This window comes from Mobula birostris, chromosome 8 (assembly GCF_030028105.1).
Source record: "Mobula birostris isolate sMobBir1 chromosome 8, sMobBir1.hap1, whole genome shotgun sequence".
NCBI lineage: Eukaryota > Metazoa > Chordata > Chondrichthyes > Myliobatiformes > Myliobatidae > Mobula > Mobula birostris.
This window is the reverse complement of record NC_092377.1, coordinates 9,897,916-9,915,944: the sequence shown is the minus strand read 5'-3', so window position 1 is coordinate 9,915,944 and position 18,029 is coordinate 9,897,916. Positions and strand designations below refer to the sequence as shown.

General features: G+C 43.2%; 1 protein-coding gene across 1 annotated transcript in view; it reads left to right on the top strand.

Annotated features, from left to right (window-relative positions):
* cd109 (CD109 molecule) overlaps window positions 1-18,029 on the top strand; it is a 255,125-nt gene that overhangs the window by 43,725 nt on the left and 193,371 nt on the right. Inside the window, exons 5-7 of the mRNA XM_072267001.1 lie at window positions 506-631; window positions 3,873-3,912; window positions 16,260-16,347. Coding sequence (XP_072123102.1) covers window positions 506-631; window positions 3,873-3,912; window positions 16,260-16,347 — 254 coding nt within the window. The remainder of the gene's footprint in view (window positions 1-505; window positions 632-3,872; window positions 3,913-16,259; window positions 16,348-18,029) is intronic.

Genomic DNA, 18,029 nt, shown 5'->3' with positions numbered 1-18,029 from the left:
GTAAAAGGTGCTATATAAACGTCAGTTATTGTGCTACAATTGGAATTCCAGCTTCAGTAATGATTCAACAAAATGATTCAACCATCAGACTCTTTAACCAGTGTGGAAGCTTCAGTCACCTCAACTCGGAACTAATTCCACAACATACAAACTCACTTTCAAGGACTATACAGCTCACATTATCAGTGTAATTTCTTCATCTATCTATCTATCTACCTATATCTATCTATCCATCCATCTATTTATCTGTCTATCTATCTATCTATCTATCTATCTGTCTATCTATTTATTTTCATTTGCACAGTTTGTTTTCTTTTGTACATTGGCTGTTTGGTTTGTCAGTCTTTGTTTTTGTGTTTTTTTTATTGATTCTGTCGTACTATATTGTTTTACCATGAGTATCTGCAAGAAAATGAATCTCAAGATGGTATATTGTGATAGATACATACTTTGATAATTAATTTACTTTGAACTTTAATGAAGAAGTGTTTTTTTTATTGAACAGAACCCACAAGGATCGGTGATCCAGCAATGGTTGGATTTAGAGACTACATTAGGTGTTGTGTCCAAAGAATTTTTATTGTCGCCCAACGCTCTGCAAGGCAACTGGGAGATACGTGTCATATTTAATGTAAGTGCTGTCAATCGCGCTTCTCAGCTTTATGGATTAAGCAGAGGGAGCAAAGTACAAGAGGGCTGTCCAACTGGTCTATGAGTAACGAACACAAAATATTGGTGGAATTCCTGATGAAGGATCCCAATCCAAAACGTCAACAGCTTATTGTATGTTCCTCTATAGTTCCAGTGTGGTCACTTAAGTCGAGTTTGATGTTCACCTAAGGGGTTGTTTGCAAACCCAACATGTGGGTCCTGGGCTGATCAGTTGCCATGGCAAACGCTTGTGCATGACTTTGTGGTGAAGTGGGGAGGCTGATGCACGGACAGCCACCACATGATCCTTGATAGATTGGGCTCAGAGTCCAGTGGCAGGACGACTGGGGACCTTTCACTGCTGTAGCCTTCCTCCACCTTCACTGCCATTGTGATGAGTCATCATCTTCCACCAGCTCCACAGTTGAGGTCCTGGTTGGGGCGCTCTTTGTCTGGAACCTCCCCCTTGACCTTACCTTCATGGGTGACCCTACCAGGTGGTAAGCGCCAAATGGCTAAACTCCAGACGACATGACTCCCAAGATCTCAGGATCTTACAAGCCTGTCTGCCTTGACAAGGCAATGATCCTCAGAGAAGAGTTGCTGCCTGACCTGCTGAGTTTCCCCAGCATTTTGTGTGTGTTGCTCCAGATTTCCAGCACCTGCAGAATCTCTTGTGTTTATTAACAAACTGGTCTATGGTAGTGTTTGGCACCTTATCCTCAACTTTCCTAATCAAATTCTCAACAATTCCTTCGGGTATTCAATTCTTTCACCTTCTTCTGTTACTTGCCACCACCCCTCACTATGGGAGAAAGTTGTATCTAATTAAAGGGACTTGCCTGAATTGCTCTATCTACATCAACAGTAAACTCACCTCATCCCTCGATACTTAGGCATGCGTCTAGACCATGCTCTCTTCTTGCTGCTACCATCAGGAAGGAGGTACAGGAGACTTGGGTCCTATGCCATCAGGCTCCTCAACCAGAGTAGACAACTTCACTCACCTCAACACTAAACTGATTCCATAACCTATGGACTCACTTTCAAGGACTCTACAACTCATATTCTCGGTATTATTTATTTATTTATTTATTGTATTTGCACAGTTTGTCTTCTTTCGCACTTTGATTGTTTGTCAGACTTTGTGTACTGTTTTTCATTGATTTCATTGTATTTCCTTGTCTGAAACAAAATGAATCTCAGAGTAGTGTATGGTAACATATTCTCACTTTGATATAAATTTAGTTTCAACTTTGAAGATAGGGCATCAACGTATGTACTTTCTAAGGTGTCTGAGAAGACGTGCCTTGTCAAACGTCTTCAGATGTGCTGTACAAAGTGCACCTCAGCCTGGGATGACAACAGCTCTGCTTTGGTCTGATGGAATCTGCAGGGAGTAGTATGGATAGCCATCCATACCCTTAACCTTTCTTTCTTTCTTTTCAAATCTTTTTATTGTTATATTATACAGGAAAAATAACATGAGTACATTGAAGTAACAACACTTACAATGTCTCAAAAAAGACATTATCTTAAAGATTGAAAAAAAATTTTGTGATAACAGAAAAAACCTACTAAGCAGAGAAGTGAGAGAAAAAAAACCATTAGGTGTACAACCCCGGAGTCATACGTCATACAAAAAGCTTCTAAAAATAAACATCAAACCGCCAGCAAACCCTTAACCTTTTATATACTTATCTGATCTTGAAATTGCACCTACGTTCACCACTTTCAATGGCAGCTCGTTCCACTCTCTCACTGAGTGAAAACATTCCCCCTAAATATTTCACCTTTCACCCTCATCCTATAATCTCTAGTTCTAGTCTCACCCGATTTCAGTGGTAAAAGCCTGTTTGCATTTACCCTATCTACACCGCTCATAATTTTGTATTACTCTATGAAATCTCCTCTCAGTCTTCTACGCTCCTGGGATTAAAGTCAGAATCTGCTCAACCTATCCTTATAACTCATGCCCCGGCAACAGCCTTGGAAATTTTTCTGTACTCTTTGAATACTACGTATATTTTTCCTGTAGGTACAGTAAGTGACCAGAACTGCAGACAATACTCCAAATTTGACACCCCTAACGTTTTATTTCAACATAACATCCTAACTCCTATACTCAAGACTCTAAGTTATGAAGGCCAATGTACCAAAAGCTTTCATTATGACCCTACCTTCTTGTGACACCGCTTCTAGTGAATTATGGATCTGTATTCCCAGGTCCCACTGTTCTTCCACACTCCTCATTGCCCAATGTGTAAGTCCTACTGTCATGAAGTGTGTGGGCAATGTCAGAACTCACATGCTGTGGAAAGACAGATTCCAATGTAGAGATGGCAACCAGAGTTTATTCATGAGATTTCCAACAGAAAAATGGTAGCTTGGCCAAGCGACACCATGAGACGTAACATTCTTAAAACTAGGAAAACATGATTAATACTAATCAGGCATCCACTTAAATAATACAGGTAACACAGAATCCCCAAGACTATCAAAATAAACTTAACATATTTAACCAGGAAGAAATAGGAGACTACATTACAAAGAGTGAGTTGCTCAAGAAAAAACACAAGGAACTCTAAACATAATGACTCAGATTAAACAATAATTAACCAATTCAGGTGCCCTAAAAACCTTAGAGACCAACACTGTCTCTACCACCACCGTTGGCAGGACATTCCACACACCCACACCATTCTCTGTGTAAAAATCTTAATCCATCTCCCATACACTTTCCTTCAATCAACTTAAAGTTACTCTCCTTGTTTTAGCCATTTCCGCCCTGGGATTGAGTATCTGTCTACTCAATCTACATCTCTTGCACACCTCAATAAGTTGCCACTATTCTTCCCATATTCCCATGGAATTGTCCCAAATTTTCTTTATCTGACCCATTTAGTACTTTAATTTGGTTTCTCCTTAAATTGTTACATTTTCTCCATTAACGTAGACCATTTAAACAAAATTGTTAACATAGAACATGGAACATAGAATATGCCCCTTGGCCCAATATGGTGTGGCAAACTTTAACCTACTCTAAGATTAACCTAACCCTTCCCTCCTACATAGACCTTCATTTTTCTATCGTTCATGTAGCTATATGAAAGTTTCTTAAGTTCCCCTAATTGAGGGGGGGGCACTGGGGTGAGGGGCTCTGGTTAAACTTCTTCTGCAGGTTGTCAGACTGAATGATAAATTCTGTCATTCCTTTGCAGGAGATAATACAGAGGAAGACTTTCAGTGTGGCCGAGTATGGTGAGTATCTGCTCATCATAAGGATATTTACAGCAAAGACACTTCTCACTGCCTCAGTAAAGCAACCAGCATAATCAGAGACCCCACACACCCCAGACATTCTCTCTTCTCCCCACTCCCATCGGGCAAAAGGTATTAAACTCTGAAAGCACGAACCACTGGGCTCAAGGACAGCTTCTTCCCTACTGTCATAAGACTATTGAGCAGTGTCCTTGTATGCTAAGATGGGCTATTGGCTGCTTCTATTGCACTGTTGTAAGACTATGAAATGGCCCCTTAAAAATGGATTCTTAATCTCACAATCTACCTCATTACAAACTTGTGCCTTTTTGTCTGCCTACACTGCACTTTCTCTGCCGTTGCAACACTTTCTTCTGCATTGTTACTGTTTTATCTTATTCTACCTCACTGTGTAATGATCTGATTTGTACGTTCAGCATGGAGAGCAAGATTTTCACTGTGTCTGGGTACATGTGACAGTAGTAAACCAATTCAATTTCCAGTTCTATTTTGCCCATCTATTCTGTCCCACAAGAATTACACTAGTTCCCTATTCTTCTATTTGGCTAGTATTTATTCAGCGCCTTCTTAAATCCACCTCTTAAGCAGGACATGGTTGAACAACCCTAGAGCCATACAATCACACATTATTGTGCAGTACAGAACAGGTGGAGCCCTTTGGCCTCACCACTATCTGATAGCCAGAGGAACACACACAAAATGCTGGAGGAACTCAGCGGGTCAGTTAATGGTGAATGCAGGTTCGATTTCAACATTTGAGAGAAATTTGGATAGGGTATATGGATGGGAGGTGTACGGAGGGCTATGGGCTGCATACGGCTCGATGAGAGTAGGCAGCATAATAGTTCGGTACGGGCCAAGTGTGCAAAAGAGCCTATTTCTGTCCTGCGGTAATCTGACTCTTTCAAGATCTCAGTCTGAAACATTGACGCTTTATTCCTCTCCATTGATGCTGCCTGACCTGCCGAGTACCTCCTGCATTTGGTGTCCATTGTCCATCTAAACTAGTCCCTTTGCCAATGGTAGCATAGCAGTTAGGGCAATGCTATGACAGCTTGGCTGTCAGAGTTTGGAACTTAACTCCAGTCTCCTCTGTAAGAAATTTGTACGTCCTTCCTGTGAATGTGTGGGTTTCCTCTAGGTGCTCTGGTTTCCTCCCACAGTCCAAAGGCATATCAGTTAGTAGGTTAATTGGTCATTGTAAATTGTCCTGTGATTAGGCCAGGATTAAATCGGCGGGTTGCTGGCCTGTGAGGCTCGTTGGGCTGGAGGGCCTGTCCCACTGTATCTTTAAATAAATAAAATGATAAATAAATCCCTGTAAACTGTTCTGTCCATGCACCTGTCCAAGTGCCTTTTCAAAGTTACTAATGTACGATGTCATCCACTTCCTCTGGCAACTTGTTCCATATGCAGGGTGAAAACATCGACCCTCCGGTTCCTATTACATCACTCCCCTGTCATCATAGGCCTAAGCCCTCTAGGTCTTGATTCCCTAAAGCCGCATTAACCCTATCTATGCACCTCTACACCTCTATAAGATCCCACCTAATTCTCCTTGACCTCAGTCTGTACAGTGCCTCCGGTCCTGGTAACATCCTCATAAATCTGCACTCTTTCCAGCTCAATAGCATCTTTTTGACAGCAGGATGACCAAGACTGAGCACAATATTCCAAATACTATATTTCATGTTGGTTTTATATGTCTCAACCGAATATCTATTTATTGTCCACTGTATACCAATTATTTAAATACCAGCCTTTGATTTTTCCAGTCATAACCTTTGGTTTTCCAGTAAGCCATAATCATTTCACTCCTCACCCTTTTTGGGGTTTGCTTTACTTAATTTTAAGATTCTAGTTTTTGAATGGAACTAAATCATTTCAATCTTGATGTAAATTCTATTATTCAAGATTGTTTAATATCATTTCCAGTGCACAAGTGTATTTCAGAATGAAAGGAACGGCATGGTGGTGTAGTGGTTAGCACAACGCTTTACAGTACCAGCAACCCAGGTTCTGTTCCTGCCACTGCCTGGAAGGAATTTGTATGTTCTCCACGTGACTGCATGGGTACTCCAGTTTCCTCCCACAGTCCGAAGATGTATCAGTTGGTAGGCTAATTGGTTATTGTAAATTAGGCTAGTATTAAATCAGAGAATTCACTGGGTGTCACAGCTCGTAGGGCCAGAAGGGCCTATTCCACACTGTCTCAATAAATAAATGACTCAAAATAATTGTTAGTATAGGGAATGATAGCCCCCTGGCCTGGCCAAACTTAAGAAATCGCGTTTGGGTGGATGCTGCACAATCAGTATCACGAAATAATAAACAGTACACAATATGCGATTAAACGATTGAGCTTTATAATTCTTAATTTGACTATATGGTTAGTAAAGAAAACAAAAAAAGAGAAAAGGGCCCATTCTCATAAAACAGTCTAATGCACAATGTTGGAGCTCACTGATAAGGCCATTCGTCCACCATCGACCTCTCCGATCATTGCTGACCTTCGGACCCTGGCTCCAAGTCCACTCCATCCGAGGTCTGCCAACTATCTCCATTCGTGTCTTCTCTCCTCATCTCTCCCCGGCAAAAAACCATGAATTCCCGGCTCCCAGGCACACCAGATTGACTCCTGGGATGGCAGGACTTTCATATGATGAAAGACTGGATCGACTAGTCTTATACTCGTTGGAATTTAGAAGATTGAGGGGGAATCTTATTGAAACATATAAAATCCTAAAGGGATTGGACTGGCTAGATGCAGGAAGATTGTTCCAGATGTTGGGAAAGTCCAGAACGAGGGGTCACAGTTTGAGGATAAAGGGGAAGCCTTTTAGGACCGAGATTAGGAAAAACTTCTTCTCACAGAGAGTGGTGAATCTGTGGAATTCTCTGCCACAGGAAACAGTTGAGGCCGGTTCATTGGCTATATTTAAGAGGGAGTTAGATATGGCCCTTGTGGCTAAAGGGATCAGGGGGTATGGAGAGAAAGCAGGTACAGGGTTCTGAGTTGGATGATCAGCCATGATCATACTGAATGGCGGTGCAGGCTCAAAGGGCCGAATGGCCTACTCCTGCACCTATTTTCTAGGTTTCTAAGAAAGAACAACATCCTGCTCATTGGCTAGCAAGCCCCGTTATCTCTAGTCATAACCCAAACGTTGCTGCTACAGAGAAACCATTACCTCAGCAGTGGAACATTACAGAGAAGCCATTACATTAGCAGTGAAACCTTACAGCGTGTTACATTAGCATTGCACACAATGTGCTGGAGGAGCTCGGCAGGTTGGGTAGCATCCATGGATATGGGAATAAACAGACGATGTTTTGGGCTAAGACCCTTCATCAGGACTGGAAAGGAAGGGAGAAGAAGTCAGAATGATAATTAATTATTTCTTCAGATCTGATGCAGCACAAAAAAAACACAACAAGGTAAAGAACACGATAATAAAAACTCACAGTAAATATAAATACATAGACAGATTCTATACATAGACTGATTGTATGTCCATAAAGTGACACTAGGCACAGGAGTGTCTGTACATAAGGTGAGGGACATGAAGTGATAAATTAGTGGTGGTTTGGGTTGCGGAGGGGTGGATTATTGGGTGGAGGTGTTGATCAGCCTTACTGCTTAAGCAGAGTGGGCAGGATCCTTCATGCTGTTACTTTTATTGATGAATTTATTGAGATACAGCGCAGAATAGGTCATTCAAGCTGCGCCACCCAGCAATCCCTCGATTTAATCCTAGCCTAAACATCGGGACAAGTTATAATGACCATTTAACCCAGTGGTCCCCAACCACCGGGCCGCGGACCAGAACCGGGCCGCAAAGCATGTGCTACCGGGCCGCGAGGAAACGATGTGAGTCAGCTGCACCTTTCCTCATACCCTGTTGAACTTGAGCATAGGGTTGCCAACTGTCCCGTATTTGCTGGGACATCCCGTATATTGAGCTAATTTGGTTTGTCCCATATGGGACCACCCTTGTCCCGTATTTCTCCCGCTAAGGTAGAGCGTTCCTATGGAACCTTTCATGCCGAAATGGCGTAAAGCGAAGAAGCAATTACCATTAATTTACATGGGAAAAATTTTTGAGCGTTCCCAGACCCAAAAAATAACCTACCAAATCATATCAAATAACACATAAAACCGAAAATAACACTAACATATAGTAAAAGCAGGAATGATATGATAAATACACAGCCTATATGAAGTAGAAATAATGTATGTACAGTGTAGTTGGGAAGATTAAGCCAAAACCGATTTGTGGGGGAAAAAAATCGGCATGTTACGCGTATGCGCACGTTACATATGCGCACATCACGCATGCGCACACAGGTCCCCGCGCAAGGCTTCATGGTCATGGTAGTCTTTCCCGGGGTAAACGCAAGTGTCCCGGGATTTGACTGCTAATTTTGTCCCTTATTTGGCAGTGAGAAAATTGGCAACCCTAACTGTAAAAGACATGTTGAGGTGAGTTTAACACTACTTGAGCACCCCACCCCCGCCCCAGTCGGCTGGTCCGCAAGAATATTGTCGATATTACACCGGTCTGCGGTACAAAAAATGTTGGGGACCCCTGATTTAACCTACCAACCGGCACATTTCTGTACTGTGGGAGGAAACCCACGTGGTCCCAGGGAGAACAGACAAACTCCTTACAGGTAGCGGTGGGAATTGGCCCTCTTCCCACACCTTTCTGTATGTATGCTATTGATGGTGGTTCGGCTGGAGACAGCAATGTGTTGAGCAGTTTTAACTACACATTTAGAGCCTTCCTGTCTGTTGCAGTGCAGTTTCTGCACCAAGCAGTGAAGCAGCTTGTTAGGACGTCCTCTACTGTGCATCTGTGGAATGGCATGAGTATGGACGTGCAAAGTCCAGCTCTCTTCAGCCTCCTCAGAAAGTAGAGGAGTTGGTGAGCTTTCCTGACAGTGTGGAATGTGTTCCGGGACCATGAGAGATTGTGTGTGATGTGCACTCACAGGGGTTTGATGGATAGTCCAGTGCCGGTGATATGTTGGGCAGCCTTGACTACCTGTTGTAGAGCCTCTGTAATTACTCTACATTCCAACCACTATATTAATTGATTCTTTGTTATTATATATTTATTACTGCCCATTATGCTGCTGGTGCTTAGGGCAGCAATGAAGATCCCCCATCTGTCCTTGGCCACTCAGATGTAGAAGGATCCTTCATTGCTGTTTCCGTAATAGTTTTGTTTGACCAGTCAGAGTTGTTAGCTCTGATTTGAACCCTGACCCTGGAGGACTGGTGGACCACTCTTAGTCTGATCTCCTCCCTTTGACCTGTTTGGCATGGGTGACCCTACCAAGAGCCAAAGCATAAGGCCGACTCCAGTCACCATAGCTCTCCAGGTCATTGAGAAATGCAAGCTTCCAATTCATGGCAAGTTGTGGCCTTCTTTGAGGGTTATTACATAATTCTCAGTGTAAAATAGTGTGTCTTCCATTTGATCTGTTAGAAACCTGATCTAGAATACCATTCAGTATACTCAGATACAAACCTGACATTCAGCAAGAAATGTTTCCTATATACTGCACACCCAGAGGCCTCTTTATTAGCTACCTCTCGTACCTAATAGAGTGGCCACAGAGTGTATGTTCACAATCTCCTGCTGCTGTAGCCCATCCACTTAAAGGTTTGACAAGTTAAGCATTCAGAGATGCTCTTCTGCACACCACTGTTCTAAAGCATGGTTAGCTGAGCTACTGTCGCCTTCCTGTCAGCTTGAACCAGTCTGGCCATTCTCCTCTGACCTCTCTCATTAATAAGGCATTTTCACCCACAGAAGTGCCGATCACTGTATGTTTTTTTATTTTTTACACCATTCTCTGTACAATCTAGAGACCATTGTGCGTGAAAATTCTAGGAGATCAGCAGTATCTGAGATCCTCAAACCACCCCATCTGGCACCTACATTCCACGGTCAAAGTCATATAGGTCACATTTCTTCTCTGTTCTGATGTTTGGCCTGAACAACAACTGAACCTCCTGACCACGCCTGCGTTGAATTGCTGCCACATGATTATCTGATTAGGTATTTGCATTAATGAGCAGGTGTACAGGTGTACCGAATACAGTGGCTACTGAGTGTATGTTGGAACTAATGGGACACGTAAGGGAAAATGTCAGCTAGAACATGATGAGAGGATGTCTAATGGTGGAGGAGAAGAAGTTGATGCAGAAATGTTGAGTGTGGGTTTTCAGGCTCCTGTTCCTCTGGCCTAATGGTAGTAATGAGACTTTATGGGTGGTCACGGTCTTTAATAATGGATACTGCCTTATTGAGGCATTGGGATTTGAGGGTGTCCTTGATGGCGGGGAGGCTAGTGCCCATGATGGAGCTGGCTGATTCAATGCCCTCCGCCAATTCTGTCTCGCAAGTACTTTCCTCCACTCATCCCGCTCCAGATGTTCAGAGCCACGTGGTACCATAGCAGTTAGCATGATACTGTTACAGCCTGGGGCATTCTGGAGTTTGGAGTTCAATTCCAGCACCAAGTGTACAGGGCTTCTGTATTCTCCCCGTGAACTGAGCGGGTTTTATCCGGATGCTCCGGTTTCATCCACAGTCCAGTTAGTAGGTTATGTAATCGGTTGTTGTAAATTGTCCTGCAATACTTACTTGTTTAAGCTCATTACCCCTACTGGGACATGGGACACTGACAGCAGCTCACCACACTCCTCTATCATAGGCCAGTCTATCCAGTTGACCCAGGTGTAGCCCTCACTCAGTGATGAGGTCCCTGGACCTTCAGTTGGTGTTTCTGTAGCTCTGGGTTTTTATGGGACACATCTGCTAGCCCCATGTCCAACCCTCCTCCTTTCGCACCAGTCCATGGCAGGGTTGTCCTGGAGTGGGCCATTTCGAACTAGGTGGGTTGCTGGGCAGTGTGGCTCATTGGGCCAGAAGGGCTTGTTCTATGCTGAATCTCTAAAAAAAATAAAGGGACGGTTAAATGAAAGTTGGCAGTAACAGAGGAAGACTTTAGAGAGGCTCAGGAGACCGAAGCAATTTTCAGGTGATGGGATTATAAGCCATTATCCCTATGGCAGTGTAGGAGCACTGAGTCTCGGCCAGACCACAGAGAACAGTTACCAAAGGATCCCTATCTCCTCATCCAACCCCCTTGTGGGTTGGAGTATACGGTATGTGTTGTTGAGATGGAAACTTCTGAAGATCCATATCGAAGGTAGAGCAGTTTACTTTCAAAATGATCTCAGGACCAAAGATGTATGTAATCATTTTTAGGTTATTAGGATCTATGATTATCTATCTGATACATTAATCAGCACACATTTGAATATTAAAAGTAAGGATCGCCATCTGGTGCTTTTCCCTGGTAATGCAACAATTGCATTTCATCTATCTATTTGCTGTCTGTCTATCCAACCATAAGACATGGGAGCAGAATTTGGCCATTTAGCCTATCAAGTCTGCTCTGCCATTCCATCATGGGTAATTTTTTTTTATCACTCCTAACCTCATTCTCTTGCTTCCTCCCTGTAACTTTTCACCCCATAATTAATCAGGAAGCTATCAACCTCTGCTTTAAATAAACTCAATGTCTTGACCTCCACAGCCATCCGTGGCAATGAGTTCCACAGATTCACCACCCCCTGGCTAAAGAAATTCCTCCTCGTCTCTGTTCCAAATGGACATCCCTCTATTCTGAGGCTGTGCGCTCTGGCTTCCCCACTATAGGGATCATCCTGTCTGCTTCCACTCTATCCGTCTGTCTATCTTTCTAAGGGACGAGTGTCTCAGGACTCGCACCACCAGGTTCAAGAACAGCTACTATCCCACAATCATCAGACTCTTTGACAAAAGGGGATAACTGCATTCACTTGTCCATCCAGTGAGATATTCCCACAACCAATAATCTCACTTTAAGGACCCTTCATCTTGTTATTTCATTTTCTTGTTATTTATTGATATTTATTTATATTTGCACAGTTTGCAGACTTCTGCTCTCAGGTTGATCTTTCATTGATCCTGTAATAGTTATTATTCTATTGATTTGCTGTGTATGTCTACAGGAAAATGAATCTTAGGATTGTGTGTGGTGACAAATATGTACTCTGATAACAAATTTACTTCGAAGTTTTTGTACTCTCATTGTTATCATTCAAGAGTCTGACAGCTTCTATCCCACGGATATCAGAGGCTTGAAAGGACCTTTTATGTGGTAAGATGGACTCTTGGCCTTATGTTCTGCCTTATTATGATCCTGCACTTCAGGGAGGCCTGGTAGCGAGGCAGTTTACAATGCCAGCTGTAAGATTGGGTTCAATTCCTGGGTTTCCTCCACATTCTCTCAGATTCCTCCCATATTCCAGAGAGCTACTGTAGGAGTTAGGGTTAGCAAGTTGTGGGTACGGTATTTTGGCGCTGGAAGGGTGGCAATGAATAGATAGATTTATTAATCCCAAAGGAAATTACAGTGTCACAGTAGCATTGCAAATGTACCGATATACAAATATTAGAAGAAAAGTAAGAAAGAATTTAAAAAAAAGTTACCTTAAAAATAAGATTTACAAGATTTATGCAACGTCAGGGTGTGGTAAACAGAGCTTAATCAGAGCTCTGGTAAACAGAAGTTAATAACAGTCTACCAGCAGGGTGTCATCACTTGCCCGGCCATGGGTTGACTCATTATGGAGCCTAATTGCCGAGGGTAAGAATGACCTCATATAGCACTCTTTGGAGCAGCACAGTTGTCTTAGTCTGTTAAAGTGCTCCTCTGTTTAGCCAAGGTGTCATGCAAAGGGTGAGAAACATTGTCCAGAGTTGCCAGGATTTTCTATTGGGTCCTTTGTTCTACCACAGCCTCCAGTACGTCCAGTTTGACTCCTACAACAGAACCAGCATTTCTAATCAGTTTATTAACCTGTTGGCATCACCTGTATTGATGCCATTGCCCCGCACATCACCACATAGAAGACTGTACTGGCGACAACACGCTGGTAGGACACGTGAAGGAGAGGCCTGCATACTCCAAAGGACCTCAGTCTCCTCAGGAAGTAGGTGTGACCCTGGCCCTTCTTGTACACAGCCTCTGTGTTGGTGCTCCACTCAAGTCTGTCCACCAGGCGCACCCCCAGGTACTTACAGGTCCTCACCACATCTCCATCCATAGTAACCGGGAGCAGTGCAGGCTTTGGTTTTCCAAAATTAGCAATATTTGTGGGCTGTACGAGCAAATCCCTGATGTACATATGACAAATAAAGCTAATCTTTAATCTTCAGTGTTTAAATGGTAGCTTTCACACTTTATTCTGCATTATTAGTATTTTACCTTGTTCTACCTCAATGCACTGTGGAATGATCTGATCTGTATGAACGGTCTGTAAGACAAGTTTTTCACTGTATCTTGGTACATGTGACAATAATAAACCAATTCCAATACCAATGTATAGAATTTTTAAAAAAATTTACATTTACTGCCACAAAAACAACAAATATCAGGATATATCAGTGATAATAAATCTTATTCTGATTCTGATCCTGAATAATGACCGAAGACATCAAGGTCTAGTCCCCTACTATTAGACACAGAGTGTCACAGCCAATTCTAACCAAACCAATTGCCGCTGCAGTTGACCCCCATGGATTTATTTAATTACATGACATGCACTCAGGTCCAATGACTTTTCCAAAAATGAAGATAGGCGTTCGATCCTTTATTAGCAATTAGCAAATAACTTCATGCCTTCTTTTAGCCCTCCTGATTTCTTTCTTAAGTGTTGTCTCGCATTTCTTTCACTCCATCATTTGTTCCTACTTGCCTATACCTGCTATGCCCCTCCTTTTTTCTCTTAACCAGTAATTCATTCTCTCTACACTTGTTACCTTTATCTTTTGTTCTGACAGGCACATACAAGCTTTGTACTCTCGAAATTTCATTTTTGAAGGCCTCACACCTTTGCTAGAAAACAGCCTGTCCCAATCCAAACTTGCCAGGTCATTTCTGATAACATCAAAATTTGCCTTTCTCCAGTTTAGAATCTCAATTTACAGACCAGATCTATCTCTTTGCGTACTTACTTTGAAATCTATTAGCATTGTGGTCACTGGATGCAGTGTTCCCCTACACAAACTTCTGTCACCTGCTCTGTCTCGTTCCTTAGTAGCAGATCCATTATCACACACTCTCTCATTGGGACTTCTATGTACTGATGAAGGAAAGTTTCCTGAACACATTTGACAAACTCTGTCCCACCTAGTCCTTTTACAGTATGGGAGACCCAGTCAATGTGTGGAAAGTTAAAACCACCTACTGTAACAACCTTATGTTTCTTGCAACAGCCTGCAACCTCTTCACAAGTTTGTTCCTCTCTAAATCCTTAGGAATGTTGGCTGGCCTGTAATATAGTCTCACTAACTTAGTATCTTTCTCAGTTCCACCTATAACATCTCACTAGTCAAATACTCCAGTCTATGCTCATGGAGCACTACTGTGACATTTTCCCTGACTAGTAACGCCACCCCTCTTCCTTTAATCCCAGTGCTCCATCACATCTAAAACAACGGAACACCGGAATATTGAGCAGCCAGTCCTGCCCATCCTGCAACCAAGTCTCATTAATGATTATGACGCCATAATTCCAGGTGTGGATCCATGGGCAGAACTCAGCTGCCTTTCCTATGATACTTCTTGCATTGAAATATATGCAGCTCAGGACACTAGTCACACCATGTGCAACCTTTTGGTTCCTAACTTTGTCTGAGGTCTTAACAGCCACTACCTCCACAAGCTCTCCAACAACTGTCCTGGCACTTTGGTTCCCAACCCCCTACAACTCTAGTTTAAACCCCACCGTGTGGCATTGACAAGCCTTCCCGCTATGATATTAGTCCCCTGTTAGTTCAGATGCAAACTGTCCCTTCTGTACAGGTCCCACCTTCCCTGGAAGAGCGCCCAATGATCCAAAAATCATATGCCCACCCTCCTACACCAACTCCTTAGCCATACATTAAACTGTATAATCTTCCTAGTTCTAACACTGTAGCAATCCTAAAATCATAATCCTAGTGGTCCTGCCCTTTAATTTAGCACCTAACTACCTGAACTCCCTATGCAGAACCTTGTCACTCATCCTACCCATGTCATTAGTACCTACATGGACCACGACTTCTGGCTGTCCACCCACTCCCCCCAACTTATGAATGCTGAGGACTCGATCCCAGATATCCTGGATCCTGGGATCTAGGAGGCAACATACTATCTGGGAATCTCATCTTGCCCTCAGAAACTTCTGTCTGTTCCCCTAATTAACGAAAGCTCTTTCAGCACAGCGTGATCCTCTCCCACTTCCCTTCTGAGTCACAGGGGCAGACTCAGTGCCAGAGACCTGACCACTGTGACTTTTCTCTGTTAGGTCAACCCCTCAAACAGTATCCAAAGTGATATACCTGTTGTTGAGGGGGATGGCCTCAGGGTACTTTGCACTGGCTCCTTAACCCCTTTCCCCTTCTTGACTATCACCCATTTTCCTGTGTCCTGCACCTTGGGTGTAACTAGATCTTTACATGTCCTATCTATCACCCCTTCAGCCTCCCAAATGATCCGGAGTTCATCCAGTTCCTGATCCAATTCCTTAACACAGAGTTGGAAGCTGCGGCTGGATGCACATCTCGTAGTTGTAATCTTCAGGTACACTGGAGGTCTCCCCGCCTTCCCACATCCCTCAAGAGGATCTTTTCAATATCCTGCTTGGCATCTCTCCTGTCTTAGCTGAGCAGATGTAAAGAAAGGAAGGCAAAAAAAAACTTAATATAGAGCTTTGATTTCTCTGATTAAAGCCTCAAAGTGCTAAAACCTCACGATCACCACTCTGTCTGTGTTTACTCTGATGATGGCTGCAGCGCTTGTCCCTGCCTCATTTGATTTGCTCTCAGACATGGCTTGATCGCTGGTTAAAGCTCCATTATGCTGCTGTGACCTTTTTCTATGCACAGCTGCTACACATAGTAATAGAGGCTCTAGATGTTTCAATAGATATTTCAATAGGTTTCAATCGGTACATTTAATGTCAGAGAAATATATACAATATACATCCTGAAATTCTTTTTCTTCGCAAACATCCGTGGAAACAGAGGAGCGCCCCAAAGAATGAATGACAGTTAAAGCGTCAGAACCCTGAAGCTACCCCCAACTCCCGCCCCCACGCACAGGCAGCAGCAAGGCAATGACTCGCCCAGCCCTCCCCCACCCCCAGCAGCAGATGCTCCATGAGAATTTGCTCCAGAGGATTTCACCTAATGTTCTTTGTCACTTTGCCGTTTCAGTGTTACCTCGTTTTGAAGTTTTGATCAACACATCCTCTGTATATTTTCTATTGGATCAACCGAACCTAACTGGGAGCATCACTGGGCGGTGAGTAATTCATTTGGGAAGGAGGGGGCAAAGAAGGGTGTGGTTATGCATCAGAGGTGGACCATTCAGTTAGGCCCAGTTGAGCAGAGTGAAGTCTATACCTCAAGCAAAGTTCAAACATGTCCACCACCCTGGAATCTGTGTCCTTCCGAGTCGCATAGCTACGCTCCTATGTCTTGTGGTATTCTGGACTTGGATCACAACAGATTTTAGCCAATGGGCTGGAAAAGCAAGATATCATAAGACCATATAACAAATAGGAACAAAATTAAGCCCATTAGGCCTGCTCTGTCAAATCATCATGTTTGCTTTATGATCATAAGACAAAGGAGCAGAATTAGGCCACTTCACCTACCGAGTTTCCTCTGCCATTCCATCATGGCTAATTTATTATCCTCTCAACCTCCATTCTCCTGCCTTCTCCCTGATTAACCTTTGACACCTTTACTCATCAAGAACTTATCAAACTCTGCTTTAAATATACCCAAAGATTTGGGCTCAGCAGTGTCTGTGGCAATGATTTCCACAGATCTGCCACCCCCTGACTAAAGAAACGTCTCCTCATCATTGTTCTAAAGGGATGTCCTTGTATTCTGAGGTAGTGCCATCTGATCCTAGACTTCCCCACTCAAGGAAACACCCTCTTCATGTCCACTCTATCTAGACCTTTCAGTATTCAATAGTTTTTAATGAGAACTCTCCCTCATTATTCTAAACTCCAGTGAGTACAGGCCCAGAGCTATCAAATGCTCCACATACATTAACCCTTTCATTCCTGGAATCATTCTTCTGAACCTCTTCTCGAGCCTTTCCAATGCCAGCACATCCTTCCTTAGAGAAGGGCCCCAAAACCTCTCACAATGCTCCAAGTGCTGTCTGACCAATGTCTTCTAAAGCCTCCGCATGACATTCTTGTTTTTATCTTTTAGTCCTCTTGAAATTAGTTTGATATTGCATTTGCCTTGGAATATTGGTGGGCTATTCAGTCCAGCTTGGCCTGTTGTAGTCACTCCAGTTATAGAATTTCTGCACCTCAACTCTTTGTTGCGGCATGGTAGTGTAGCAGTTAGCATAACACTTTACAATACCACCAGTTGGGGTTCAATTTCCACCAGTGTCTGTAAGGAGTTTGCACATTCTCCCCCTGTATGTCTAGCTTTAATCCAGCTGATCCAATTTCCTCTGATATTCCAAAGACGTACAGGATAATACCATAACACCATAAGACTTAAGAGCAGAATTAGGTCATTCCACCCACTGAGTCTGCTCCGCCATTCCATCATGTCCGATACCAGATCCCCCTCAACCTCATACACCTGCCTTCTCACCATATCTGCTGATTCCGGACTGATCAGGAAGCTATCAACTTCCCCCTTAAATATACTCCCGGACTTGGCCCCCACCACAGTTTGTGGCAGAACATTCCACAAATCCACAATTCTCTGGCTAAAAAAATTACTCCTTACCTCTGTGCTAAAAGGTCGCCCCTCAATTTTGAGGCTGTGCCCCCTGGTTCTGGATAGCTCCACCATGGCAAACATCCTCTCCATGTCCACCTTATCTAGTCCTTTCAACATTCGGTAGGTTTCAATGACATCCCCCCACATTCTTCTATATTCCAGTGCCCTTTTATTCCCACTCACTGCCTCCTGCCTGTCAGCTATTCCTCTATCCACGCCATT